The 27255-nt window shown below is 65.3% G+C and overlaps 3 protein-coding genes across 3 annotated transcripts in view; 2 read left to right on the forward strand and 1 right to left on the reverse strand.

Annotated features, from left to right (window-relative positions):
* Positions 1-27255, forward strand: part of SND1 (staphylococcal nuclease and tudor domain containing 1) — a 130938-nt gene that overhangs the window by 101277 nt on the left and 2406 nt on the right. The window contains exons 17-18 of the mRNA XM_030014964.1: positions 26014-26202; positions 26583-26724. Of these exons, the coding sequence (XP_029870824.1) occupies positions 26014-26202; positions 26583-26724 (331 nt within the window). The remainder of the gene's footprint in view (positions 1-26013; positions 26203-26582; positions 26725-27255) is intronic.
* On the reverse strand, positions 16089-18626 carry LRRC4 (leucine rich repeat containing 4). Its single transcript, XM_030014965.1, has one exon. It carries the CDS (start codon positions 18291-18293, stop codon positions 16335-16337), a length of 1959 nt encoding a protein of 652 aa, XP_029870825.1. The 5' UTR covers positions 18294-18626; the 3' UTR covers positions 16089-16334.
* LOC115341647 lies at positions 24726-26007 on the forward strand. The gene is made up of 2 exons (XM_030014972.1): positions 24726-25651; positions 25711-26007. The coding sequence occupies exons 1-2, from the start codon at positions 24774-24776 to the stop codon at positions 25736-25738; spliced, it is 906 nt and encodes a 301-aa protein (XP_029870832.1). The 5' UTR covers positions 24726-24773; the 3' UTR covers positions 25739-26007.

Below are 27255 nucleotides of genomic sequence, written 5' to 3' on the forward strand. Positions count from 1 at the left end.
CGCCGGCCCTTACACACCCGGTGATACCGAGAGCATCCCCGGGCGTTTGCAGCCGGTCCATAAATCGCCGAGGCGTTGTGTTTGCTCTGCTCCTAAATCTGCCCTCGGTGAAGGCAGCGATGGGAAAGGCGATCGGCGGCTTGTCCCGCTGGCAGCACCGGGCAGGGGACAGGTGGGGACAGCTCTTCGCTTTTCTCTTTTCTTTTCCTTTTGTTTTCCTTTTCCTTTCTTTTCTTTTTTCTTTTCTTTTTCCTCTTTTCGCTTTGCTTTTGCTTTCCCTTCCCTTTGGTTTGGTTTATTTTATTTTTTTTTTTTTTTTTTTTTTTTTTTTTTGGTGGAAATCAGTACTGAATCGTGGTCTCTGCTCTGAACGTGATGGTGGCTGTGGCTCCGGTGCACTGCATTTGGCTGGCGCGGCCCTGCCTTCGCAATCCTCCGTGCCACCAGTCCCACACCAAGGAGGACTGGGGAGAACTGGGGACCCCACTCTGGCCCCCAAGCCCCAAACCTCCGCGGTGGGGAGCCAGGCCGGGCTGTGCCGCACAGGCAGGACATCTCCTGCTCTCCCTGCTCCTGTGGCCGCATCCACCTGGAGCAGTCCTGCCGGCTCGGCGATGGAGCGGCACAGCACCGGGGACTGCGGGGGGGGGCTCCGGCTTGGCAGAGGGGGCCGCATCCTGCTGGGTTCTGGGCAAGGCTGCTGCACGTGTCCCAGCAAGGCTGCAAAAGCGGTGACCCTGAAAAGCACCTGGCGAATGACGCCTGCAAAAACCAGGCGAGCAGGGAGATGATGCTTGCAGAAAAGGAAAGTGCAGAGGAAGCAGGACGCGGCGTGCGGCCACGCCGGGGGGGGGGCTCCGTCACCCGGGGAGGGAGGTTTGCTGCTGCCTTGAGGGTGAGGAGGGACGTACCCCGCGGCGGGTTGGGGTGCAAATGGGGCAACCCCCCCAGCAGCCGCCTTGGCGAGGGTTTGTCCAACTCCGGGACCGCTCCGGTGGGAAGGGGCAGCCCAGGATGCCGGGTCCCGCAGCTGCCCACTGCGCGGGGATCCCGGCTATTCGGCTGAGGAATACAGATGGCTCCACCGCGCATCGCTGCCCTTTATGCCCAATCCCAGCCGTTTGGTTTAAATTGGGTGAGGAACTCATTTTCACAAGGGCTGCGGGCCCAATCCCCCTCCACGGGTTTTACCCATCCTCTGCAGCAGCCACGGCCAGCCGGAGAGCTCTGCTCGGCACCTGCCTGCGCCGGTGCAGCACCGCGGCGGAGCAGCGTTCGGCGCCTGCCGGCGGAGCAGGAGGGTGCCGGCAAATGGGCTGCGGTGGCTGCGGGGCTCTGCCGGAGCATCACCTCGGCCAGCGGCACCTCCTCCTCCGCAGCTGTCCCGGCAGCACCGGCGAGGCAAAGCCACCGATTGCCACGCTGTCGTCCCCCCATGCTGCCTTCTCCGCTTTGGGGTGCCTTTTGCCGTACCCCCCGTGGGAACGGGGTGTGCCGGGGTAGAGCCGTATCGGGGCCCCTCCGCACAGATGGAGTGTGCCAAGGAGGGGAGTTAGAGCAGATCCAAGTCCTCTGCAGCGGTTCGCGTCGCTCTCCGCGGGGCTGTGACGTGTGATGGATGTGCCGCGGATGCAGGGTGGATGCCGGGTGGATGCTCGATAGATGCGGGGCGGATGCGTGGTGGATGCACAGTGGATGTGCGGGGTTGCACAGCGGACACATGGCGGATTCACGGCGGATGCAGGGTGGATGCACGGCAGAAGCACGCTGGATGCACAGAGGATAGTTGGTGGATGCACAGCAGATGCAGGGTGGATGCGCAGCGGATGCACAGCAGATGCAGGGTGGATGCGCAGCGGATGCAGGGTGGTTGTGTGGGGTTGCACAGCAGAAGCACAGTGGATGCACAGGGGATGCAGGGCAGATGCACAGCAGAAGCACGCTGTACGCACGGCGGATGCAGGGCAGCTGCACAGCGGCTGCGTGGCTAATGCCGGAGCTGCCACGGGCAGCAGGGCCGATGCAGCACCTTCACGGCACCGGCGCGAGGCCCGTCCGCAGGCAGGCTTCTGGCAGCACCGGCAGGGCCCTCGGCTGGAGCAGGCGACGACCTTGCATGGCCTCAGCTAATACTAATTACATAAATTGCCCTGCAGGGGAGTAGCTGTCTCTTCTCAGCTGAAAAACTGTAAATTGCTTTCTTTTGGTCTGCTGAAGGACAAAGTATCCAGGTGGCCGGCAAGCTGTGTGCTGGGCACCCCCGGCCGGCGTTCCCGGCTGGAGGGACGGGCAGCTCCCGGCTGCTCTTGAGGCTGGCAGGTTTGGGTGCTGCTTTGTGCTTTTCCTGCCAATTCTGCCGGGGAAATGCGAGTGCTGTGGCCGCATCCTGCAGGCGAGGCCAGGTCCAGGGGGGACGAGGCCGGATCCGAGCTGCCGAGCAGCCCAGGCGTGCGCAGGGATTTGCCGCGAACCTGCCTCCCGTCTCTGCCTTCCCCCCTCCCCGGTTTGAATGTGCTCTCATTAAGGTCTCTTGATATTAAAATTCACTAACTCATGCAACTTCTCTGATTGAAACTTCTGTGTCACCAGAGCGCGAGATCCATTTTGTGTAATTACGCCGTGATTCATAATTTCAATATAGGATAAAAAATGCCCTCCGCAGCCTTTAGCCATCTCCCCGAGTGACTGTCAAGATAAAACTCTGCAATTTATGCACAGATGACTTTGCTCTTCCCCACTCTCACCCCTTCTCTTCGCCCGCTATATTTACACCCTCGCATCGGTGTTGTTGGTAATTTCATCTCTCCGTTTAAATCAGCCGTCGTTACCAGGCGTGGCTTCGCCTCCTCCCCGTCGTGGCCGGGGAGCGTGGGAGCTCGGCCCCCCTCCACCGCACAGACCCTTGCCCAGTCAAGGTGCAGCCGTTTGCGGTGGCGGATGGCGGGATCTGATCCGGCACCGGCTGCCGGCACCGCGTGGCAAGTGGGTGCCGCTGCTCCGGTGCCCACGGCTGCTCGGCACAGGGGTTCCTCCACCGGCTCGTGCGGAAACGGAGCGGAGGGTGCCCTTTGCTTTCGGGGGGGTTAAGTGCTGCCGTTTATATCCCGGTGTGACTAAATGAGCCCCCCCTGGCAAGCGGGGAGCTCCTGGCGCAGGGTACGGACCCGCTGCGGTGCCGGTGCGGGATCGCACGTGGAGAGGTGGCACCTTCCTCTTGCCCCATCCCGGGGAGCTGGGGCAGGAATGGGGGGGCTGGGGCAGGAGGAGGGAGCTGGGGCAGATAAGCTGCCGTTTCCCCGGCAGAGCGTGGGGGACGGCGATGTAGCGAGGGGATTCTCCGCTTGGGCACGCTCAGCCTCTGCGCTGTGGCCTCCTCCTCCTCCTCCTCTTCCTCCTCCTCCTGCCGAACGTCGCCTTGAGCCCAGGGCCATGAGGACAGGGCTGGCCGGGCCACGCTGCTCACCCCTCTCTGCCGCAGCCAGCGGGGTGCAGGATTGTACCCGGCCCCGGCAGCGTGCGGCTGCATCCCAGCCCCTCGCCGGCTGCGGCTGCCCCGTGTCACGGGGATGGGGACGGGATGCCGGCCGGCTGGGGTCCAGGACCACCCCGGGCTGCGGATGCAGAGGTGGCCGTGGCTGCAGATGTGGCTGCAGATGCAGTTGTGGGCACAGATGCAGATGTGGGCACTGATGCAGATGCGGCTGTGGGTGCAGTTGTGGGCATGTATGCAGATATGGGCACAGATGCAGATGTGGGCATGGAGGCAGATGTGGCTGTGGGTGCAGTTGTGGGCACAGATGCAGATGTGGGCACTGATGCAGATGTGGCTGCAGCTGCAGGGCAATGCAGCTGGCTGTGGGGGTCGGGAGCAGCAGGAGCCTGCGCCCACCTGAAATGCCGCAGGGACACGGGGACGCGGCAGGCATCTCCGTCCCTCCTCGGCGTCTTGCGGCGCGCGGCCGGCTGCCGTAAACTGCTGACCCGCGTCCCAGGGGCATCGCTCTGCTTCCTTAGCACATCCTGGAGGCTCCGGCTCAGCCGGCACTCACCGTCCCGCACCAGCCAGGGCCTGTCACATCCCATTACACTTGCTCGCCCGCCTGCCCGCCTCCTGCCCGCTTTCGGGGGGTCCTGCCCACCTCTGCCCATCGGTGAGGGGAAACTGCCGTCGTGGCTTTCGCAGCCCCCCAGAACCTCCTGGCCCCTCAGGGAAGGCGGCTGCCTCAGGGTCCTGAGCCCCTCGGTGCCAGCACGCCGGCACAAACAGTGCCACAGGCAGCCGGGATGGCACAGCGCGGGCGCTTGCCCCCCACCCTCGGCTTCGCTGCCTCCCCGGCTGCGTTTCTCCTTCCTGCGTCGACCCCTTCAGTGTTTCGCCCCATCTGGCCTCGATGCACGTGGAATTTCGATCGGGACTCTAACAAAGCCGCAGCTGCTGGCTCGCCGCTGCCCGGGCTGAGCCGAGCGGGGTCTTGGTGCTGGCAGACACCGGGGGGGGGGGGGTGCCGTGCTCCGGCCGGCCCCCATGTCCCCTCCTGGTCCCCTCCCGTGGTGCCGTGAGAAGGGTGCCGTCTTCGACCCCCAACCTGTGATGGATGTGGCACATCACGGTGGCTGCTGTGGATCTCGCCCTGCTCCGGGCACGGCCGATGGTGCCGTGCCGGGGGTCACCAGCCCGGGAGGAGGGTGATGCCGGTAGCACCGGGGCGGTTGAGCCTGGCCAGTGCGGTGGGCAGGGCTGCGGGTTGCCCGCTGCCATGCTGCTGCTGCTGCTGCTGCTTTTCATCCAGGCAGGGCTGGTGCTGCTGGGGTTCCCGGGGGACAGAGGGGTCTGGTTTGGCTCACGCCTTAATCAGCGGCTTGCAAAGCCGGCACAGCATGGCCGAGAGGCTGGGGCAAGGGTAGGATGAGGCCCGTGCTGCTGGCTCTGCATTTCGGGGTGCAGCTGGGGCGGGAGCCGGGTGTTTTGGGGGAGCCTCTGTAAGGGGGTCAGGATCCAAACGGCACTCGGGGACATTCCCCAGACCCTTCTTTCCGAGCTGCGGCAAGGTGTGCACGGTGCCCGGCTGGCAGCGGGGTGGGGGTCTGCCTGTACCCCTCTGCCGCGGGGCCGTTGGCTGGAGGAACCCCCAGATTTGCTGGTCCCTGCAGGGTGCAGCAGCCAAGTTCCCCGAGACTGCGGCAGCTTAATCCCTCCTCTGAGGACGGCGGCTAAATAGGGTGGCTTGAATAAATAAAAAATCCCCCGAGGAGGATTAAGGCGCTGTGATCCCAGGGAGCTGCTGGGGAGGGGAGAGGGTGATGGGCACCTTTATTTCAGATTCGCTCAGGGTGGCTCCTGCCACCGTGTCCCCTCGCCCCGCTCGGTGCTGCCACCCCGGCTTGGCTTTGGGGTTTGGTGCCCACCCACGGTCCCAGTTGTCCCCAGGCACGATGGGGGTCTTGAACCATGGCAGCTCCCTCCCGGGGCGCAGGGGTGGGTGCTATCCTTGTCTGCATCCCTGCTTCTTTCCTGGAGCATGGGGGGGGGGTCCCGGGGTGTTGCACGGAGGCTCTCTGGAGGGTGATTCCCTTCGGTTTCCATGGCAACCGGATGATGGGGACATCCCCCATCGTCTGTCTGTCCATCCATCCATCCAGCGCATGGGACTGAGCAGCGTGGCCAGCGGATGGGGCCGCCCCGTGGGGAGCTGGGGGGGGGGGGGGGCAGATCACAGCTCCAGCCCCCCCAACCACCCTCCATGCAAACCCCCCCCCCGGAGCTATAATTGTGGGAAATGGGCCCAAAACATCCCCTGTCCCCCAGGCTGCTGGGTGCGAGCTGCTGCCCGCGCTGGCCCCTGCCAGCCCCCCCCAGCCCCTGCCACCTCCTGCCAGCCCCTGCCAGCCCCCCCCCAACGCCTGCCAGCCCCCCCCACCCCCTGCCAGCTCCTGCCAGCCCCTGCCAACCCTTGTCAACCCCTGCCAGCCCCCCCCAGCCCCTGCCAGCCCCCGGCTCTTGTTGCAATGCAGCAATTTCCAGCCGGGAAGTGCAGCAGGAGCCGTTCCCGCTGACGGATCCGCAGCTCGGGGCCGATTTCCCTGCCAGCGGCGGGTGCCGAGCGGTAATTTTAGAACAGGGTCAGGCCTATATTTTTAGAGCGGGGCTGGCGTTCGGTTCGCCCTCCCCGCGCACAGCCTGGCGCGGGCGGCGTGGGCAGCGCGGCCAGTGCCCGGCCGGGGTGGCAGGACCTCATCTTTCTCCTCCCCTGCCCACGTCCCCCCAGCCCCTTGGGCCCTTTGAAGGTTTTTCTCTCCGTAATCCCGGCTGCCGGCGCGTGCCGGGTCAGCAGGCTTTTAAACTCCTCGGCTAAATGCTCGAGTCCTCCAGGAACTGAGCAGAAAGGAGCCTTTTTATTTTTTTTCCCCTCTTTTTCCTCACCTCTTTCAAACACGGGGTTTGAATGCAAGAAGCAGGGGACAGGGACAGGAGGAGACATCCCAGACCTGGCAGGGGACAAGCTCCAAGGAGGGGGTTTGCTCCTCGGTGTGTCCCGGGGTGGGTGGCAGATGATGGCACCCGGCTCTGTGCCTGCGTGTGCACGTTCACACCCCGTCCCCAAACGCGGGGTGGGTGCGCAGGCGATGTATCTCCCTCCCCCAGGGCCAGTGCTGGCACGGCGCTCGGTCACTGCTGGCGCGTTTCCATGCACCCCCCAAGCCGGGACGGTGTGATGGCACGGTACCAGCTGCCTCCATCCACGGTCACCCGAGCAGAGCAGCAGGAACGAGCTGGAAAGTCATGCCGGCACAGAGCTGCACCGTGCCAGGAGAGCCGTGCCGTGCCGTGCTATGCCATGCCATGCCATCTGCAGTGCCAGTGCTTTGCAGGCACGCTGGGGATGCCCCAAGCACCGATGCCCATGAAAACCCCAGGGTGCAAAGCTCGGCTCTGCCAGCAAAGCCACCCAGGATGGTGCTGCCAGCTGAGCCGGCGCTGCTCCGGCACCGCGTGCAGCTTGGCCGAGACTTCCCGAGGCCGGCTCAGGCTGAGAAGAGGAGGGGAATTATTCCGTGCTGTTAACGATACTGCTGCCTTCGGTGACCTCTCCAAGTCATTATATACAATCCATTACGTGGAATAGTGGATTTATTCCTTTACGGCACCCAGGGGCATGTTGGGCAGCCCACTTTGTTATTAGCAGGCGGTGATGGGGCTTAACGACTGCTGGTGGCTTGGGGTGGGCGGCTGCGTGCCTTGGGGGGAGAGTTGGTCCCTCCCCATCACTGGTACCTGGCACCCCCTGGGGCAGGACAGCCATCCCGCAGGGATGCAGCAGCCGCCCGAACATCCCAGGATGGGGGTCCCCTCCCGCACATGCCCTGGCTCCCCCCTTCCTGTGGGTGCTGGCACCCAGCAGCCTGGCCCCCCCACCCCATCTCCTCCGCATCCCTGCCTGGCACGAGGAGTCCCCGTTTTCCCCCAAATTGTGGGGCTCCAGCAGGAGCCTGGGGGTCACGGGTAGCACTTCACCTCTCCCCTCACTGATGGAGAGAAAAGCAATAGGCAGCGCCCGGGCATCTGTCACGAAATCCTCGCTGTGATGCTTGTTGTCCCCTCCCTGTCCCCCCACCACGTGTCTAGGGCTGGACCCAGCTTCGCCCCACAGGGAATTCCTCATCCCGCTGCGAGCATCTCAGTATCGCTTCGTAAATCCCCCCGGGACCAGGGCTCTGAGCAACCCAATCCCTGCAGGAGGGGGGGCTTGTTCCCGTATTGATTGCCTTGTAGCCCACATTTTTCCTTTATCATTATGGTTTTAATTAGAGGCTCCAGCTGCTGTGTCAGCAGTTCGCGGGAGCCCTGGAGGCCGCGGCTCCGTGCCGAGCTGGGAAGGGGCAGGCACTGCTCTGCAGAGCAGGCAGAAAGCCTCCCTGCCTGCCTGCCTGCCCCTCGGCGCTGCCTGCTGCGTGCCATGGGGCCGGCGACGGTCTCTGCCTGCCTTCGGCGCTGCCGAGCCTCTCCCAGGGATGCAGGGAGCCGAAGTCCTCCCGGAGAAGCAGCTCTGGCCCGGGTGCTGGCAGGGCTCATTAAAAACTAAACGAGCCCTTGCCAGCAGTTCTCAGCCCTCGCTCCTTGCTGGAGCCTTCGAGAAAAAACGGGGCTGGAGACCACGGACCGAAGAGCAGGAGCATTCCCCTGAGCATTCCCCCAAGCATCCCCCCAAGCATCCCCCCGAGCATCCCCCCGAGCATCCTCCGCCTGCCGCCGTGCTCCCCGGGGTCGGCATCCCGCGGCAGGGACCGGTTATTGAATCGTGGGCAAAACCTGCCTCTTGCCAAGGCGTAATGCTCCCCCCTCGACGGCATCTCTCCTGCCGTAATAGGAAGGAGTCATTCTGGGCGGCAGAAGCCGTTGAAAACCCCCTCGGTGATGCCGGAGCCGCTGTGACAGCCCTTGCCTTTAAGTGCCGCGTCCCGGCACAGCCCGGCCAAGTGCCGGCGGGTTGCCATGGCCCAAGGGATGGCCATCCCGCAGCCACGCCAGCTCTGTCAGCACCTGGGGATGGGGACAAAGGGTGTGCGGAGCGTGGCACAGGATGAGACCGGGATGCTCCGGGGCACCCGGCGTGGGACAGGAGAGCTGAGTGGCTGCCGTCGTCTGTGCCAAGGCAGCGTCGGGAAGGTTGCCGGAGCCCCATCCCACCCCTTCCCCCGTCGTGCTCATGTTGTGCAAATGAGCAGCCTTATTTTGACAAGGTGCCTGATTTAATTACGTCGGCCAGGCTGCCGGCTTTCCCCAAGGTGCAGACTATTTTGCGTCTATACGGCGCCAGCCGTCCACAGGGTCCCGCCGGGCTTTACCGGCGTGGCGCGGGGGCCGCTCGCCCGGCACTGATGCGCTCCACCTCCGGGATCCGGGCCGTGGCAGCCGGCACGTGGCCGCGGCGGGGAGGCCACGCGGAAGCCGGGATGCTGCCCGGGGACGTCGCGGCGGAGCTTTGGAGAGCCACGGTCGCACCGCGCTGGCACCCCGAACCCCGCCGGCTGCTCCCATCCTCCGTCCCGGAGCCAATGGGTTTTCCCAGCCCTGGGGGACCCCGCGTGGGACGAGAGGGTCCCACCGCCATTGCCAGCGGCACCGTGCCATCCTCCTGACCCGCTTCGGCATTAACCCAATTTAGGAGGTTCCAACCCGTAAGGCCAATTAGGCGGGGACGGGGTGCGCACAGCGGTGCGTTATGCAAAGCAGCCCCGGCAGTTGCTAAACTGTTTATGCAAATGGGCCCGGCAGCCGCCCGTGCTGCAATCCTAATTACTTGGGGCGGGGGAATGGCAAATAAAATCCTCTCCCCCTTAAAAAAAAGCGCTTGCCGCAGTCTGCAGTTCAGGCTTGGGGAAAAAAAAAAAATAAAAAAAACAACCAGGAAAGCGGCCTGGCACACGGCGGCAGCTCGGCCGGTGCCGGCACAGCCCCGCGGTGCTGCCGGGGAGGAGAGGGGAGAGGCAGGATGGTGCTCAGCCAACCCCTTCCCCTTGCTGCCGATGCTGCCGCCATGGGAGCTGGGGTACAGCACGGCGGCTGCAGCGGGGCTCGCCGTGCCTCAGTTTCCCTGCCTGCCCCGGTGGAGCCCGGAGCGGGGACATGCCCTGCATGCCTGGCACGTGGCGTGCAGCCGGAGGGGAGCGGCGGCGTGTCGGAGGGCTGACGGCTGCCGCTCGGACGTCGCTCAGCTTCTTGCTTCGGGGTATTTTTAATCTTGACAAGGACATCCGTCCATCCCTCTGCCCACCCGGGGCTGCCGTGCTGCCGGTGCAGCCCTCGGGCAACTCACCCACCCTTTTATTACAGAAATAAAAGTAATAACTAGGAATTTGGTGGAGGGTGTGCAGGCAGGACCCCTCGTGTCGAGCATCCGGAGCAGACAGGGCAGGCAGGGCGGGGGTCCCCGAGCCCCGCTCTGGGGGGGGGGGAATCCTCTCCCGGCCACATCCCTGGGGACTCGGGTGGCACCGCCAGGCACGCTGCAAGCGCCGCGCTCCCCGGCACTGAGCTTGGCAAAGCCCTTGACAGCAAAAGGCTGGGGGGGGGGGGGCTGTGGGGGCAGCCAGTGCCGGACCACCGGCCGGCAGGGCAGGAGCCGGCTGCCATGTGTAGATGGGGTGGGGGTCCCGGCGGTGGTCCCTGAGGCTCCCACGGTGGCCCAGGGACCTGTGTGCTGCCCAGGGTGGGGGAGACCCACGCCAGGGCAGGGAGCTGCCAAATTCCTCCCCATCCCTCTTGCCTGCCAGGAGGCCGAGGGTATATTTTTAACCCGGCGGCTCCGGCTGTTGCTGACTCACCGGCCAGGTGAAGCCAGTGGCCCGGTGACTAACCCACCCCGGCTCATTTTAGGCAGGAGGCGGCTGGGGCTGGCAGCGGCCGCGGTGCCGCCGGCGATGCTCCGAGAGGATCGACGGCTCATGGCTCTGCACTCGGCTAATCCGGGCACGTGCAGGTGGCATGCCGGCACCGGTAGCCGCTTGTGCCGCAGCCGCCCCCGCAGGGACCCCCGTTGCGATCGCCGTACCGAGGTGCCCCCCCCCCCCCCAGCTCCGGTGGGCGACGGGGGGGTTATCGCCCCACCGTGTGCCTCTCAGCACCCCGGCAATCCTCTGCCGTGGCATCTGCCGCACCAATCCCGGCAGGAGCTGCCCGGTCCTCTGGGATTACCGGAAAATTGCCCCGTCTGTGGAATTTCTCGGGCCCGAAATCTGACGCGCTTTTTGTCGTGCTCTGATGAATCGAGCCTTAAATGACCGGTTGTTAAATCTCCTGCGTGGGAATGTATCGCCCCGCTCCCGCCTCCCTCCTCCGAGAGCATCCAAACCCCGCCGGGCCCAACCGGCAGCGCCGGTCCCAGGGCACGTTACGGCACGCTGCCGCCGCAAACCCGCCGAGCTGCAAAGAGAAAAAGAAAAAAAAAAAAACCCCGTCTGCAGCACCGGAGCCAAAAATATCCGCAGCAATAAGAATAATTAACGGGAGCCCCACGTCGGGTTGTATGCCGAGCGGCTGGGTGCCCACGCCACCGTAACGGCTGCCTGCCGCGGCGGGCACAGCCCCGGCGCGGCCGCCCGGTGACGCCGGGGCAAGGGGACCCCCCCGGGGGGTGCCACCGCGGAGCCCTGTGCAATGGCAAGGGGCTGGGTGCCCCGTGCCCAGTGCTGGCGGGATCCTCCACCGACCCCCCCACCGCGTCCCACCCCCCCCCCAGCCGCAGTTGCCGGGGCGGGCACGGGGAGCGTCCCCCCTCCCCGGTCCCACTGCCGCGGGGGGTTTCTTGGCGGCTGCTGTGACATTTGCTTTTTTCCTGAAAGTGCATATTCTTATTTAGTAAATATTTGCCTTTTCCCAAGCACGGCGGCTAATTACCGAGCTGCTCTTGCCGAAACCTACCGCTGCCGTGTGCAGGCGGTGAAGGAAAAGGCCCCGGCTCGGGGGCATCGTCCCCCCACACCACCTGAGCATCCCACCCCGGCGGGGAGCCGGCAGGGACCCCCCGGCCGCAGCGGTGCCAGGGATGCGCCTTGGGGTGCCCCATCCGGCTCTCGGGGTGCCAGCAGAGCCACCGGTGCCCGCTGGCACGTGCCGACGTAGAGGCCGGTCCCCGCCGGCGAGGTTGCCATAGAAATTATCCTTAACAAGCCTATAGGTTTTAATCACGGGATGCTGCAGCTGCCGCACGGCCCCCGCTCCCCTCCGGGGTGTTTTCCTCATTAAACCCACCGGGACGGAGACCCCGCCGTGGGGCGGTTTGCAGGGGATACCCGTGCACCGGTGGGGTTTGGCATGGGGCACCCCTAACCCTGCCAGCCCCCCCCTCCGTCGCCTGCGCCGAAGGCCGACGTGCCCTCGCTGGCCGGGCTGGCTGTCGGCAGCGAGCGGCAAAGCATCTCTGGCAACCGAAATCTCCCGTTCCCCCCCCCCCAAAAAAAAAAAAAAAAAGCGCGGGAGGGTGGGCGGCGGGCGGATGGCGTGTGTGCGAGGGGGGGGGCCCGTGCCTGGCATCGCCGCCGGAGCCGCCAATGAAAGGCTTTTATATTCCTGTCGCTCCGTTTTTCGCATGGCTCTGCGAAGCCGGTGACGAAGGCGCTCGCATGGGGCTGCCTGCAAATACCCACCCGCCCTCGTCCGTCCGCCTGGACGTCCGTCTGTCCCTCGCCCGGCCGTGCCGGCTTTTTCCGCCCCCCCATCCCGTGCCGCTCCATCCCTGCAGCCCCGACCCTCGGCTTCCAGCCCCTTGCCCGCAACCCCAGCCTCCTGCCTGCATCGCCGCCCCCCCCCGCCTGCGGATACGGTGGGAGATTCAGGCAGGAAAGTTTCCCAGCCCTGGGAGCAGGGATCGGCCGGCTCCGGAGCTGGGGCACTTCCAGCAGCGCCCCGGCCTCCCCCGATCCCACCGCAGCCCCCGGGCACGCTGCAACCCCTTTAATCGAGCACGCTGCAGCCCCCCTGATCACGCTGCAGCCCCCCTGATCACGCTGCAGCCCCTTTAATTGATCACAGCGCAGCCCCCCTGATCACACCACAGCCCCCCGATCACACTGCAGCCCCTCGATCACACTGCAGCCCCCCTGATCACGCTGCAGCCCCCCTGATCACGCTGCGGCCCCTTTAATTGATCACAGCGCAGCCCCCCTGATCACACCACAGCCCCCCGATCACACTGCAGCCCCTCGATCACACTGCAGCCCCTCTGATCATGCTGCAGCCCCCCTGCCTATGCTGCAGCCCCCCAGATTGCACTGCAGCCCCCCTGATTGCGCTGCAGCCCCCCGATCACATGGCAACTCCTTTAATCGACCACACTGCAGCCCCCCAGATCACGCTGCAGCCCCTGTGGTAACGCTGCAGCCCCCCAGATCACGCTGCAGCCCCCCAGATCACGCCGCAGCCCCTGTGGTAACGCTGCAGCCCCCCAGATCACATTGCAGCCCCCCAGATCACGCTGCAGCCCCTGTGGTAACGCTGCAGCCCCCCAGATCACGCTGCAGCCCCCCAGATCACGCTGCAGCCCCTCCCTCGCATCACACCGCAGCCCCTTGTGCTGATGACACCGCAGCCCCCCATCAGCCCGCAGCCCCCACCCCACCCACGCTGTCCCCGCAGGGCCGGCGCGTGCCCTGGCTGCCCGCAGCCCCTCGGTGCCCGCCGCAGAGCCCCCCCGCTCCCCTCCAGCCCTTTTTTATAGCGGCGGGAAGATGATTTACTCAGGTGCTCTAATTTAAGGCTAAAATTAAAGCTAAGTGCTTAAATAAAATCAATATGTCACTTCAACCCCATCCCCTCCTGCCTTGCCGCCGAATTAAAGGTTTTAATGGGACGTTTGCCCGGGCGGGCCCCGGCGGAGGCTGGCGCGGGGACGAGGAGTGCGGAGGTGCCGGCGGGGAGGAAGGCCCCCCCAGTAAAGCCGGGGCTGGGTGGGGGAGCTCAGCCCAGCATGAGGAAGAAGGGGAGCAGTGTTTGCATTAGCAGATCAGCCGGAGTGATAAAAGCCGGTAATAAAGAGAAAACCAGACATACGTTTTGATGGAAACCTTCCCGGATTTCACCAAAAAAAGCTAAAAAGCCTAAAAATAAAAAAAAAACCAAACCCTAAAATCCCAACGTTCAACTCCCAACGTGATAACCACGACGGCTCCGCGGTGGCCAGGCACCGGGTGACGGCTCAGTCCTGGCACGAGAGCCGGTGAAGCCGGGTGCCGGGGGGGGGGGTCTCCTCCCCGTGGCATCCCCGGGCTGGGCAATGGGGTCCCCGGGGGGGGGGGGGGGCCCCTATTCCATCCCCGGTGCCGGAGGCAGCCCACGGCCGCGGGGACGGCGCAGGGGTGGCCCCAGGGCCGCCGGCGGGCACCGTCACCCCGGCACAGCCGCAAGGGCTGGGACGGAGGTGGCACCTCGGGGACCCCCGCCGCCCCCGAGGACCCCCGCGTCCCCACCGCCAGCGCCCAGAGCACCCCGTGACCCCGCCGAGCCGGAGGACCCGGTGTCCCCGCCATGGTGCCGGCGATGGCCTCCATCCCCTTTCCCCTGCCCGACCATCTTGGAACGCGGGACCCGCTGCCGGGTGATTCATTCCCGGCTTTATCCTCCCTCTCGGCTGCGCCCGCTCCCTCCTTTAATGGCGAATTAAGATTTTTCCAGCCCGGGGAACCCAGAAATCAGAGGGGTAACGGCCTCGGCCCCTGGGGAGGACAGGAGGGAGGTCGTCCCACGCGCCCCGGCCAGAGGGTCCCACAGCGGGGGATGCGCCGGCATCTCTAACCGGGTGCCCACCGCGGCGGTGCCCGAAAGCGGGCGATGCCGGGGGTCCCGGCGTACGCACGCTTGGGTGCCCGGCTGGATGCTGGAGCTGGGGGGCACGGAGCCGGCGGCGATCCCCCCCCCCCCCCAACACATTTCACCTCCCGATTCGGGGCAGCCCCCCGCGCATCGTGTCATTCCCCCCCCCCCCCCCCCCCCCCCCCCCCCCGCCAGCTCCCTCCATTTTCCTCCCCGCCTCCCCCCCTGTGATTTTTTGGAAGCTTTTTACTGCTGGGAAGACAAAAAAGCAGCAACAGAAACCCTTTCAGGCCGCCGGCTGCTGGGGGGGGGACACGGCAGCAACCCCCCCGCAACCCGCTGGCTTAACCCCTCAGGGACACGGCATTACAAATTTTGAACAATATTTATTAAAATACAAAAATACACTTGTTTTTTTTTTTGTTTGTTTGTTTGTTTGTTTCTCAGAGTACAGTCAGATCGTTCTGGCGTTTATATAGAGAGATATAGATATAGATATAACTTCTGCGTCTCCTTCCCGCCTTTATTCCCCCCCCCCCCCCGTACCCCCCCCCCGACTTTTAGTTCAGATTTGACACCCTCCGGTAATTTTTTAAAGCTAAAATAAGAAATTAAAGTAGTTCCAGTGCCCGAGCGGCCGGGGAGGACGCCCTCCCCGTTGCCCGACCCTGCCCGTGCCCCCCCCCCCCACCCCGGACCCCCCCAGCCCCTCGGGACCCCCACGAGGCACTTGCCGTCCCCGCCGGGACCCCCCCCGGCAGCCACCTCAGATGCTGGTGGCCCCCCCCGGCCCCCTCCCATCGCTGGGCTGAGCCCCCCGAGCCCTTAATTTCTCCCGGCCCCCCCTATTCCATGAGCAGCCCTCGGGGTGGGCTTCGGGGGGGGTGGGGGGATGGTCCCCATCCTCGCCCCCACCGGGGGAAGGGAAAGGGGGGGGTGGGAAATACCCACCCATGCACCCCCCCCCCCAAAAAAAAGGACTAAAAATCGCAGCGTTTTGCTGAAGGTGGTCTACAATCATACGTCAGGTCTCCCAGCGGGGGCCCCCCCCCCGGCCCCCCAGGAGCCTTTAGCCCTGTGCCGGCGGCACACGCCGGTGCCCGGTGCCCGGTGCGGCGGCGCACGCCGGGGCCTGCAGGATGTGGTGCAGTGGGAGAAGGGGCATGGAGCAGAGCGGGGGGCACCCGCTCCTCGCCCCCCCCGCCTCCCCACCACCAGCCCCCCCCTGCACACCCAGCACCCACCCGCCTGGGGTTTGGTTTTTGTTTTTTTTTTCCCCCTTTTCTTGGTTTTTTTGTTAATTTTTTGCTTTTAATACATTGCAGACGTCCATCCCCGGCCCACAGGCTGCCCCCCCCCCCCCCCAAAAAAACCCCAAATTAATTTTTTTATTGCATTCGGAAGATTTTGGCACAGCACGGCGGCTCGGACCGCCGTCCCGCTCCCTGCTCCGGTTTGAAGCCGGCGCGGCCGGCGAAGGCGGCACGCGGTGAGGGCAGCGCCGCGGGACGGGGGTCCGGCCGCATCTTGTCGTGTCCCCCCCGTCCCCCCCCCCATCCCAATCCCACCCCACCCCATCCCACCCCACCGGGCTCCTCTCTGCGCTCCCCGCTACGGCGTCTCCCCCACGCCGCGCCGCACCGCGCTGCGCCGCGCTGCACCGCGCACGGGGCCCTGCCGCTGCCGCCGCTGCTGCTGCTCCGGTTTCTGCAAATTTGAATTTTTTTCTCTCCCTCTTTTTAAATAGAACTTGCGAGTTAGAAAATAGTTTCTTTGTGGTTGGTTTTTTTTTTTTTTTCTTTAAATTTTAATATAATCTGCTTCTCTTATCAGCCCATAGATTTAATATATAAGCATGTACAAGAAAAAAAAGTCTCTCCCCCGCTCTGTACAAAAGTTGCTGTCTATTTTTTTTTTTTCCTTTTTTTTGTTGTTTTTTTTTTGTTCGGTTTTTGTGCATTCTATTGCATTTGTAATGTCGGGGGGGGGTGGGGGGAAGAAAAAAAAAGAAAAAAGCCCCAAAAAAAAGTCATATCTGGGTTTCCTGTACTTTCTCCTTGGTGTGGGTCTGAATTATATAGGGTTCAGAGAGGGTGGTCCCGGGGGGGTGCAGAGAGTTCCCCAAGCTGTTCTCTGTCCAGTGGGCCCCGTGTGCCGGTTTGTAGGTGTTGTAGTTAATGTGGTCATGAATGGCGGGCAGCACGACTGCCCCCTCACCTGATACGCCGGCGGTGGCCGCCGCGGTCGCCGTCGCCGCCGGCGGGATGTCCTCGTCCACCTGGATGATCTCGACCGTCCGGGCGGCCGTCACGGTGCTGCGTTGCTGGTGCCGCTTCCGGAGTTTGTAGAAGACGATGAGCATGGCCGCGGCCAGGAGCGTCACCGCCACGAAGCAACCGATGATGATCTTGGTGGTCTTCATCACCTCGTCCAGGCTGGTCTGCATCTTGTCGCCGGAGTCGGCGGTGGGTACCGCCACCTGCTTGGGCGTCCGCGTGGTCTGGACCAGGACGGTGGTGGTGGTGGTGTACGCCGGCTGGTAGCCCGTCGACGTGGTGGGCACGGGCTTGGTGAACTTGGGGGAGATGTCTTCCGGGGAGATCTCGGTGGTCTCCACCGTGACGGTGGTGAAGAAGCTGTAGTTGGAGGTGTTGAGCTCGGCCGTGCTCACGTTGAGGTAGGCCGAGGCGTTGGAGTTCCCCGCCACGTTGGTCACCATGCAGGTGTAAACCCCGGTGTCCGTCAACAGGACGTGGGAGAAGTTCAAGGTGCCGTCGTTGAGGACGGAGATGCGCGGGTGGCTGGACGCGTGGCTCAGGACCGTCCCGTTAGGCAGCAACCACCTAACGGAGGACATGGAAGGAGTTCGACACTTGAGCTCGGCCACCCGCCCCTCGGAGATGTTGAGGTCCATGGGGGCGTCCATGATGAAGGGCGCCGAGCACTGGAAGGAGGTCTGGTCCACCTCCACCAGGAACCTGCCCCGCATGTGCAGGGGGGCATGGCAGCGCCCGCAGCAGGTGGAGTTGGTGGGGATGTACTCCCGCAACCACCACGACAGCCAGAGGATGTCGCAGTCGCAGTCCCAGGGGTTGTGGTGCAGGTGGAGCTCCACCAGGTACCGCAGCGGGGCGAAGAGGTCGTGGGGCAGGGAGGAGAGGTTGTTGTGGGCCAGGTTGAGCTCCACCAGCGCCGTCAGGTCGTCGAAGGCGTTCCGCTCGATCAGGTTGATCTGCGAGTTCATAATCCAGAGCTTTTTGAGGGACTTGAGCCCGTGGAAGGAGCCCGGTTTGATCTCGGGGAAGTTGTTGCCCGACATCTCCAGCTCCTCCAGCCCCACCAAGGGCGTCAGGTTGGGCATGTCCTTAATGTTGCACATCCCCAGGTTCAGGTACTTGAGGTTGTACAACCCCTCGAAAGCCCCCTCGGAGATGTACTCCAGCTTCTTCAGCTCGCCCAGGTCCAGGCGCATGAGGGAGGGCACCCGGTTGAAGGCGTACGAGGGGATGCTCTCGATGGGGTTGTTCCTCAACCACAGCTCCCGCAGCTTGGAGAGGTACTCGAAGGCCCCGCTGGGGATGACGGTCAACCAGTTGTCAAAGAGCTCCAAGGTGTTGAGGCTGGCCAGCCCGTTGAAAGCCCCCACCTCGATCTGCCGGATGGCGTTCCTGCCCAACTGCAGGACCTCCAGGTGATGCAAGTGGCGGAAAGTGTCCGCCTGGATCATCTGGATGTTGTTCTCCATGAGGTTGAGGTACCGCGTGTTGGAGGGGATGCCGGGGGGGACCTCGGCGAGGCCGCGACGGGTGCAGACCACCTTGCTGAACTGGTTACTGCAGGAGCAAACGGAGGGGCAGCTCTGGGGTCCGGGGGAGGCGGCGGCAACGTATAGGATCCACGCGTGTACCGTCAGGTAGGAGACCAGGGCAGCTCTCCAGGCGCGGCGGCGGCGGTGGTGGTGCACAGTTACCTGCCACAAGAGCTTCATGATGTGGCACGTTCATCATTCACCATCGTCTGGGGATGTCGGCGTGAAAAGGAGAACTGGCTCAGGGCCCCCCCCCCTCTCCCGGCTCCGACAAGCTGGGCCCGGCTGGCCGGAGGGGGGGGGGTCGCGGTGCTGGGGAGGGGGGGGGGGGGGGACGCCGAGGGGGGGGGGGGGTGAAGGAAAAATGAAAATTTAGCCCCCCCCAAAAAGCAACAATAGGTGCTGGGGGGGGGGGGGGGGAGGAAAGAGGTGCCCTCCCTCCCGGCCGAGCCCCGCTCTCCAGCCGTACCTACCTGGGGAAGGGGGGGGGGGGGCCGCTCCGGGGGTGCTCGGCGCCGAGCAAAGGGGGGAGCGGGGCCGGGGCGGGGGGGGGGGGGGGGGGGCCGGCTCCGAAAAAAAAAAAAAAAAAAAGACAAAATGGCTCCTGGAGGCTGCGGTGCAGGAGGTGCGGGGAGGGGGGGGGGCCGGCCCGGCTAAGCGGGGGCCCGGCAGCCCCCCGCCGCGGCGAGCCCCGCCGCCGCCGTCGTTACCCGCGCCTCGCACCTCCGCCCGTGGGGCCGCCCCGGCCGCCCCGGCCGCCCCGGCATGGCGGCCCCCCGCCCGCGGGGAAAGGCCGGCGGGGAGAAGAAAAAAAAAAAAAAAAAAAAAAATCAATAAAAAAGAGATTGGGAAAAAAAATTGGGAAAAAAAAGGGAAAATGGGAAAAAATTAAAAATAAAAATTATTTAAAATAAAAATCGTTAAAAATAAGAAATTAAAAAATAAAAAATTAAAATAAGAAATAAAAATAAAAGATTAAAAATAAGCGATTAAAAATAAAAAATAAAAAGGAGAGGAAATGAAGAAAATAAAAATGAAAAAAAATTTAAAAAAAATTAAGGATACGTAAAAATAAATAAATAAATAGCTAAAAGCCCCCAAAGGAGGGGAAAAAAAAAAAATCAATTAGAGGAGGGGAAGGGCCAAAGCGGGTTGGGGGGGGGTGGCGGCTGTCGGCGGGGAGAGAGCCCCGGCGCGGCGTCGGTCGGTCGGTCGGTCGGTCGGTCTGTCGGTCGGCGGGTCCGGTGGAGAGAGAGTGTGTGTGTGTGTGTGTGTGTGTGCGTGGGGTGGTGGGTGGCGGGGGGGGGGGGGTCCCGTCCCCCCTCTTTCCGCCTTCCCGCGTGGGTCGGGTGTCGCGCCTTCAGCGGCTCGTCCGCCCGCGCAGCGGGTCGTTGGCGGCGGTGACGGCGGTGACGGCGGCGAGGGTGACGGCCCCGGGGCCGGCGGACATCCTCCGTTCCTAAGGGCCGTGGGGTCCCCGCGGAGCCCCGGGGCGGCGGCGGCAGCGGGCGGCGGTGCGGGCGGTGCGGGCGGCGCGGGCGGTGCGGGCGGCAGCCGCGCAGGCGGCTCTCTCATCCTTTTGTCCTTCAGTGGGAGCGCGGATGGATTGCTGACGCATCGTGTTGGGAGCCCGGCAGCAGCGGGGGATGCTGAGCCCCGCCGGCCTCGCCAGCGCTCCGACACCCCCCCCCCCGCCCCCCCCCTCGCGCACACACGTACGCCCCCACCCTACCCCGCAGCCTTCCTCCCTCCCTCCCCACCCCCCCCCCCCCCCCGCCGCCCACCACGCTCCGGAGGGGCCCCACCGGCCCCGGTTTAGCCGGTGCGGCGGCCGGGAGCTATTTTCGGGCTCTGCTGCTCTGGAAGGAAGATGCGGGATGGGCTGCTTCCTCCTCCTCCTCCTCTTCCTCCTCCCCTCCTCCTCCTCCTCCTCCTCTCCTCCTCCTCCTCCTCCTCCTCCCTGCCCGCAGCCCCGCTCCGGGGAACCGCGCCGGGGATATGAGGGGTTGGGGGGGGGGGGTCTCAGCGAAGCCCCTTGACCCCCCCGCCCCGGCCCCGGAGGAGGGGAGCGCCGCGGCCGCGGGCTGAGGACGGACGGACGGACGGATGGACGGACAGACGGACGGAGGCAGCCAGCGGCTTTAAGGTGATGGGGGGGGGACGCGGCTCCATCCCATCCCCCCCCATGCGATGCAGGACCCGGTGCTCAGCTGAGCAGGGGTCTGTGGACCCCCGGGTGCAGCCCCCCCCCACCCTGCACCAGACTCAGGGCTGAGACCTGACACAAGCTGGGACGCTGATGGAGAGGACAAGCCCAGCTCTGCAGCAGCGCAGGTCGGGGGGGGCACGGGTCCGGCTCCGCCATGGGCTGGGGAGTGGGGACGATGCCGGGGCAATGGGCGCGTGGGTGCCACCTGCTTTTTGGGGTACGGGCTGGGGGGGGTGCACCTGGGTGTCCTACCCCTGTCGCCATCTTGCCCCCCCGCCCCCAGCAGCCACGGGGTGGCCCAGTGCGGGTGGATAATTAGCGCCGGCCAGGTAATGAACCCCTGGGATTGCAGGGGGGGCAAACACCAGCACCCCCAGGGTCCCGTGGGTGCTTGCACTGGGGTGGCCCCTGCTGCAAGGTGGGTAACACGCCGGTTGTACATCGCTGCTAGGCGCGAGTGTGGGGCGTGTGGAGTGGGATCGGGGGGGCTCCGCACCCCACTGTGGAGCTTCCCCCCCCCCATTTTACACCCCTGTTGAGCTGCTGGCGGCCGAGGGCTTTGCCGGCAGCGCCGAAGGGTCCCAAGCGGCAGCGGGGCCCTGGGCGGCAGCTCCGGAGGGGCCTCGCCCCAGTTTTAATTAATACAAGAGAATGAGGGCACAGGCGGGGGGGCTAGGGGCTCCCCCCGTTCGGCACCCAGCTCGGTTCTCCCCCACGGGCTGCTGCACGGAGCAGGATGCGTCCCTGCGGGATGTGGGGCCACCGGCAGCGCCGGGGGGATATCCCCAGGGTCCTGGATGGGGGGTGCCCCGGCCCCCCCAGGCTGGCAGCGAGGAGGTGCTGGGGGTGGGCATGCTGCAGGGGGGGGGGTGCAGGGTGAGGCGATGGGGAAACCTGGGAGCTTCTTTTCTTGGGGGGCGGGGGGGTGTTAAAACCCACCCCAATCTTCTGTGGATTCTCTGATGTCTGATCGAAACCACACCTGCACCCCACCGTCCCGGCCGGGTGGGTGTCACTGGGGACCCCGTGCAGGATTTTGGTGTCTGTGGCGCCCCCAGCCCTGTGTTGGGATGGAGCAGGGTGGGATGGGGATGGGGGGGGTCACAGGACGGGGATGTGCCAACAGCACCCCCTGTGCAAGGGAGCGGGGCTGGGACCCCCCCCCCTCTGGGAGCAGGGCCGTGCACCCAAACCGGGGTCTGTGGCGGGGGGAGGACGGGGAGTGGGGCTGGCACAGCCTGGCAGGGACTTGTCCTGCCCCGGCACCCCCCCAGGGGCGAGGAGAGGGGGCAGCAGCTCCGCTGGGAAGCTCAGCTTTGGGATGGGCCGCAGGGATTTGGGACCCCCTGCAGCCCCCTAATCGCCCCATCAGCCCCCTCCTCCCCGGACCCCCTGCTCCCCGGCTGCGTGGGGCTGTGCCCACCGGTGGCACTTGGAGCTGTCACTTGGGCTGTGGGTCGGTGGGTGCCCGCAGCCGGCTGGGCAGCTCTGTGGGGCTGGTGGGCGCTCAGGGGTGGCCCCTTGGGGACACCCTGCGTGACAGCACCCCGGGGCACCCCGGGACGCTCTCCTCTCCTTGCTCCTTGCAGGGTGCCAGGCCCCAGCCGGGCTCACTGTCCCCATCTTGGTGGCACATCCCCGGGGGGGGGTCGCTCTGCAGTCCCCCCCCCCCGCAGTGGTGCCCACTGCCAGGCATGGCAGTGATGTCCCCCGGGTGCTGCAGGACCTGGTGGCCTCGTTGTACCCCACGGGTGGGTGCCCCCCGTCCCCCGTGGCAGAGAGCAGAGGTTGCGTCCCGTCCCTGCCGAAGCAAAGATCGTATCGCGAGTCCATTAATGTCCCGCTCGTCCCCTCGCCAGTGACCCTGCTGTGGGGGGGGGGGGGGGGGTGGCACAGGGGACAGGGACACCTTTGCCACCGGAGCATTGCCCCATGGCGTTGTGGGGTCCCAGCAGACGTGCGTGGGGTGCTGGTCCCTGGGGACCGGTCCGGCCGGAGGCGGCACGAGCATCCCTGGGGCCAGCGGGCGACCCGGGGCCTCATCCTGCCCCACGGCATGCCAGCAGCCCTGGGCCGTGCCGCGCACGTGCCGTGGCAGGCACCGTGCCGGCAGCCAGCGCGGTGGAAGGGAAGAAGGATGTTGCGAGGCTTTTTTAAGCAGTGGGGAAAGGTTATGACACGATTGATGAGCTTCAGGATGGGAAAACAGCTCCGTGTCTGGCAGCACCGGCAGAGCCAAACACAGTTAACCGCGCAGAAGGCTACGGCAGGGTAATTAAATTATCCCAACGTGGCACCTGTAAAGCAGCGAGGGCCCATCCATCTCCCGCTCGACCCAAACCTCGCCTCTCCCTCCTCCATCCCCGGTGGGGAGCGGCGTGGCCGGTGCCTCTGCCACGCACGCGGCGCCGGCATGTGCCGTCCCGGTGGCCGCACCGGCCGCGACCCAAACCCCGTCCTGGGCTGCAGCTCCGGCGACTGGAAGGGGCTGCGGGAAGACGACAACCCTCTGCCCATCGCCGGCAGCGCCGCGGTGCCGAGCTGTGCACCCACCGCCGCTCACCGGCTGGCCGCCGGCCCCGCTGCAGCTCTGGGAGCGCGGCTGCCAGCCAGGCGGATACAATTAGCCACCGGCCCCTGATGAAGGCTTCGTGGCGAAGGGACGCGGCCGGCAAAACGCCGATGCTCCGGGCAACGGAGCGGAGGTCGGCGCAGCGCCGGGAGGCCTCGCGGTGCCGTGGTACCTGGGGTCAGGGCTCGCCGGAGCGGGCAGCAGGGCAGGCAGGAGGGAGCACCCCCTGCTCCCGGCCAGGCTGGCAGGTGCAGGCAGCAGGCAGCAGGCAGCGGGGTGCAGCTCCCCAGCATCCCGGCGGGAGATGCTCCGTGCGCAGGGCACGCCATCGCTTGTGCTTTGCTCGAGCGTGCGCGTTCGCGCAAATGTGTTCGACCTGCGCGCGGGAGCTGGGGCGCGCGCCCGTGGGTGCCTGGGCTCTGCCAGCGCCCGGTGCGCCGCGGGCGGCTGCGCTTACGGCCGCGCTGGCCTGGCACAAGGGAGGTTTGGGAAGGGGCTGCCAGGGGTCAAAGTTGGCCGAGGCCGAGGCGTGCGGTGCCGCACTGGCCGCGCCGTGTCCCGCTGCCGTTCGGTCCGGCTGCCGCTAGATGGAAATGTGGCTTTTGTGCCAGAGGCCGTGACAGAGCCTTGCTCCGGGCGTTACGGACCGGGCGCTATGGCCCCAGGCACGCCGCAGCCTGGGGGGACCCATCGCCCGCCCATGGTACCAAGCAAACAAATTTCTGGGCTGCTGGCAACAGCCCTGCTCAGCCGGGAGCACCGGTGGGACCCGCCGTGGTGGTCGGGGGGTCGGGCACAGCCCCTCGGGCACAGCGTGGTACACCCGGAGGGGTCCGGCTCTCCCGGAGGGAGGATGCTCCGGGCTCCCTCCTCTTCCTCGGCGGCAGCAGCGGGCAGCGGAGGCGATCAGCATGCCGGGCGCGTGCGGGGAGCCTTGGCTCGCCGCCGCCCCACGGATGCTCTCAAAGGGGCTTTATGTGCGCAGAAGCTCCAGGGCTCGGCTGGCCCCCAGCCTCCCCCACCCTGTGGCTGGTAGCCCCCAGGGGCGACCCTTTTGGGGGGTGCTCCTCATGCCAGGGCTTGGCTCTTTGCAGCAGGGTGGGCCTGGGGTGGGAGGCAGGTGGACCCCCACCCTGCGCAGCATTCGGATACTGCCCGGGGTGCTGGACACAGCTGGTCCAGTGTGCTTCATCTGCAGCATCTCCTGCCTGCATGGCGTCTCCGGCCTGCCCGGCATCCCCTGCCTGCCCACTCCCAAAGCGCCATGGGGCTGCAAGCCCCCAGGTTGGGGAACGGAGGGAGCTCCAGGGGACGCCAAGCCTGTCCCCAGCAGGGGTGACACATACGTCCCCAGCACCGGACTCGGCTGTGCCGGCTGCTGGTGCCTGGGTTTGGTGCCGGAGGGTGGGATTGCTGCCCGGGGACCGCAACAGGGGGATCAGCTCCCGGCAGTGTCCATGGAGCTTCCCCTTACCCGCACACCCTACACCGTGTGAGATGCCAGCTGATGCCACGTGCTTCGCAGGGAGCGTTATTTTGCAAATCCACTTGTTTGGGGACTTTAATTCCCATTATGGGATTAACGGCAATTACTGGCCCCAGCAGAGCTGCTGGGAAAAGGGAGCTGGTGGGTTTGTCATGGGGTGGTGGGGACGCCTGCTGTGCCAGTCTGGAGCTGGCCCCGGCTCAGTCCCTCCGGAGCTGCCGGGAAGGGAGACCTGGGGTTCTCTGGGGCTGTGGCAGCGTGCTGCGGGGTGATGCGCACACAGGTATATGGGGTGCAGGGTGGTCGGGGTGCACGGAGTCTGCAGGGTGCAAGGGGTACATGGGGGTGTGCAAGGTGCATGGGGGTGCACGGCGTGCCTGGGGTGCACGGGGGATGCTCCCTGCCTGCAGAGCATCGCAAGAAATCGCCGTGCAGCTGCGATGGAGCAGAGATGCTCTTGCCCTGTTCCTGCCCAGCACCTCGGCTGGGTGGGTGCAGCCGGCAGCACCCCCAGTTGCTCGCGGGGTTTCCGTGCCGTGCCCGGCTGCTCCTGCCCAGAGCGGAAGAGCCGAGGTTCGGGCAGTGGAAATAATCTCCTGGCCTCAAGAGATCCCAGTGAAACACATCCCTGGAGTGCGTCACCCCCGGGCTGCAAAGGGCCTGGCAGGGCGGCGGGAGTGCGAGTGTGCAAGGCAGCAGCGCTGCCTGCAGCCCTGCCTGCGCTGCCAGGCAAGCAGCTCTGCGCCGGGGCAGGGGCTGCAGGCTGCCAGCGGTGGCCGGCTTGCATGGTCCAGTTTGCTCTGGCTGGTTTGCACGCCCCGACTTGCTATCACTGGTTTGCACGCTCCAGTTTGCTCTCTGGATCGCACACTTCAGTTTGCTCCCTCTGGTTTGCACGCTCCAGCTTGCGCACTTGGGTTTGCAAGCTCCAGTTTGCTCTCACTGGTATGCACGCTCCAGTTTGCTCTTCAAGGTTTGCACACTCCAGTTTTGCACTGGTTCGCTCACCACCTCCCACCCCAGCAGCCCAGTTTCGGTCCCCAGTCCGGCCCCGTGTGGCTCAGGGCTCTCCCTGTGCTCCCCAGCTGCTCCCCGGTGCAGGCAGGGAGCAGGCAGGGAGCTCGAGACGCAGAGGATGGCACACTCCTGCCGTCATCCCTTGCTGGTCCCCTTCACTGGGCAGAGCTGGGAGCAGATCTGGGTGCCGTGGAGCAGAGCTGGTTGCCCATGGAGCAGAGCTGCGTGCCCAGGAGGCAGATTTGGGTGCCATGGAGCAAATCTGAGTGCCATGGAGCAGTGCTGGGTGCCATGGAGCACAGCTGGGTGCCAGGAGCAGAGCTGGGTGCCAGGGAGGATAACTGGGAGGACCCTGCCTGCCAGACCCCGTGCTGGGGTGGCTTTTGGCCAGGCACATGCCTGACACACGTCCACCTGCCTGGTCAAACTCCGTCATATCCAGACATTGATTTTTATTGCTCGATGAAGCTTGGAGCAGCCGAGATGAAGACAAGAATTTGGGAACGAAGGCAGTGGCTGGGCAGGCAGGTTCGGGGTGGGGAGGGGTGCGTGGCTGGATCCTGCCCGCCGCTGTGGATGCAGAGAGCTCACATCCCTCCCCGCCGGGTGCCCGCAGGTGGAGGTGGAGGTGGAGAGCATGGACAAGGCGGGGAACTTCATCGGCTGGCTGCACATCGAGGGTCTCAACCTGTCGGTGGCCCTGGTGGAGCACGCCCTCTCCAAGGTCCACTTCACCGCTGAGCGCAGCCCCTACTACAAGGCGCTGCTGGCCGCCGAGGAGGCCGCCAAGCAGAAGAAGGAGAAGGTGAGCGTGGGACAGGACCATCCCCAAGGGATGTCCCCATGCTGAGAGATGTCCCTACCTCAAGGGATGTGCCCAACCCAAGGGAAGTCCCCATGCTGAGAGATGTCCCCAGCCCAAGGGATGTGCCCAACCGAAGGGATGTCCCCAAATGAAGGGATGTCCCCAACCCAAGGGATGTCCCCATGCCAAGAGTTGTCCCCACCCCGAGGGATGTCCCCACCCCGAGGGATGCCCCTGCCCCAAGGCGCATGGGATCCAGGGTGCTGGGGACCAGGGATGCTCCAGCTGCTGGGTACCAGCATAGCCATCGTCCCCTTGCCAGTGGCATGGAGCATGGCCATGGGGTCCCCCACCCAAGCGTGTGTGTCCCCCAATCCCAGGTGTGGTCCCACTATGAGGAGACCCCGGTGGAGGAGGTGGTGCCGGTGCTGGAGGAGAAGGAGCGCACAGCAAACTACAAGCCCGTTTTCGTGACGGAGATCACGGACGATCTCCACTTCTACGTGCAGGACGTGGAGACGGGTACGGGGATGGGCTGGGGTCCCCCTGCTCTCTTCTCCCCCACGCCCTACCCTGCAGGTCTCACCCCCCCTGCAATGTCATTCAGCTGCTTTAAGGGACACAGATGGGGATGGGGGGCTCATCCCTGGACCCCCAGCCTGGCACGGCACCGGCTCCGAATCCCCCACCACCTCCCAGCCATGCCATCATGGTCCCTGCGTGGGTCCCCACCCGGAGAGCACGCAGCTCCCCGGGGACCCCCCGCCGTCCCCAAGCACCACGGGGCTGCGGCAGCGGGTGCCAGGTGAAGCCGTAACGTGGCAGCACCCATTGAATTAACGCCCCTCTGCAATATTCATGGTGCCGCAGCTCTGGCACCCATGGGTGTTCTGCCATCCGGAGGTGGGGGGAGCTTTATTTTGGTGGGATGAGGATGCTCAGTTTTGGTGGGTAGCCCCCGAAAATCCACATCTCCTGGGTGAAATGAGAGCAGCCCCTGCCACAACCCCGGGGTGAGCGACTTGGGGGGGGCGGTGGGCCAGAGGCAGGTGC

The sequence above is a fragment of the Aquila chrysaetos genome, chromosome 5 (assembly GCF_900496995.4).
Source record: "Aquila chrysaetos chrysaetos chromosome 5, bAquChr1.4, whole genome shotgun sequence".
In the NCBI taxonomy this organism is placed as follows: Eukaryota; Metazoa; Chordata; class Aves; order Accipitriformes; family Accipitridae; genus Aquila; species Aquila chrysaetos.

Coding starts and splice junctions, on each gene's coding strand:
- LRRC4 (XM_030014965.1), bottom strand. CDS start 18,293: ATGAAGCTCTTGTGGCAGGTAACTGTGCACCACCACCGCCGCCGCCGC.
- LOC115341647 (XM_030014972.1), top strand. CDS start 24,774: ATGCTCCCTGCCTGCAGAGCATCGCAAGAAATCGCCGTGCAGCTGCGA. Junction 25,652..25,710: donor AGGCAGATTTGGGTGCCATG/GAGCAAATCTGA, acceptor GCTGGGTGCCAG/GAGCAGAGCTGGGTGCCAGG.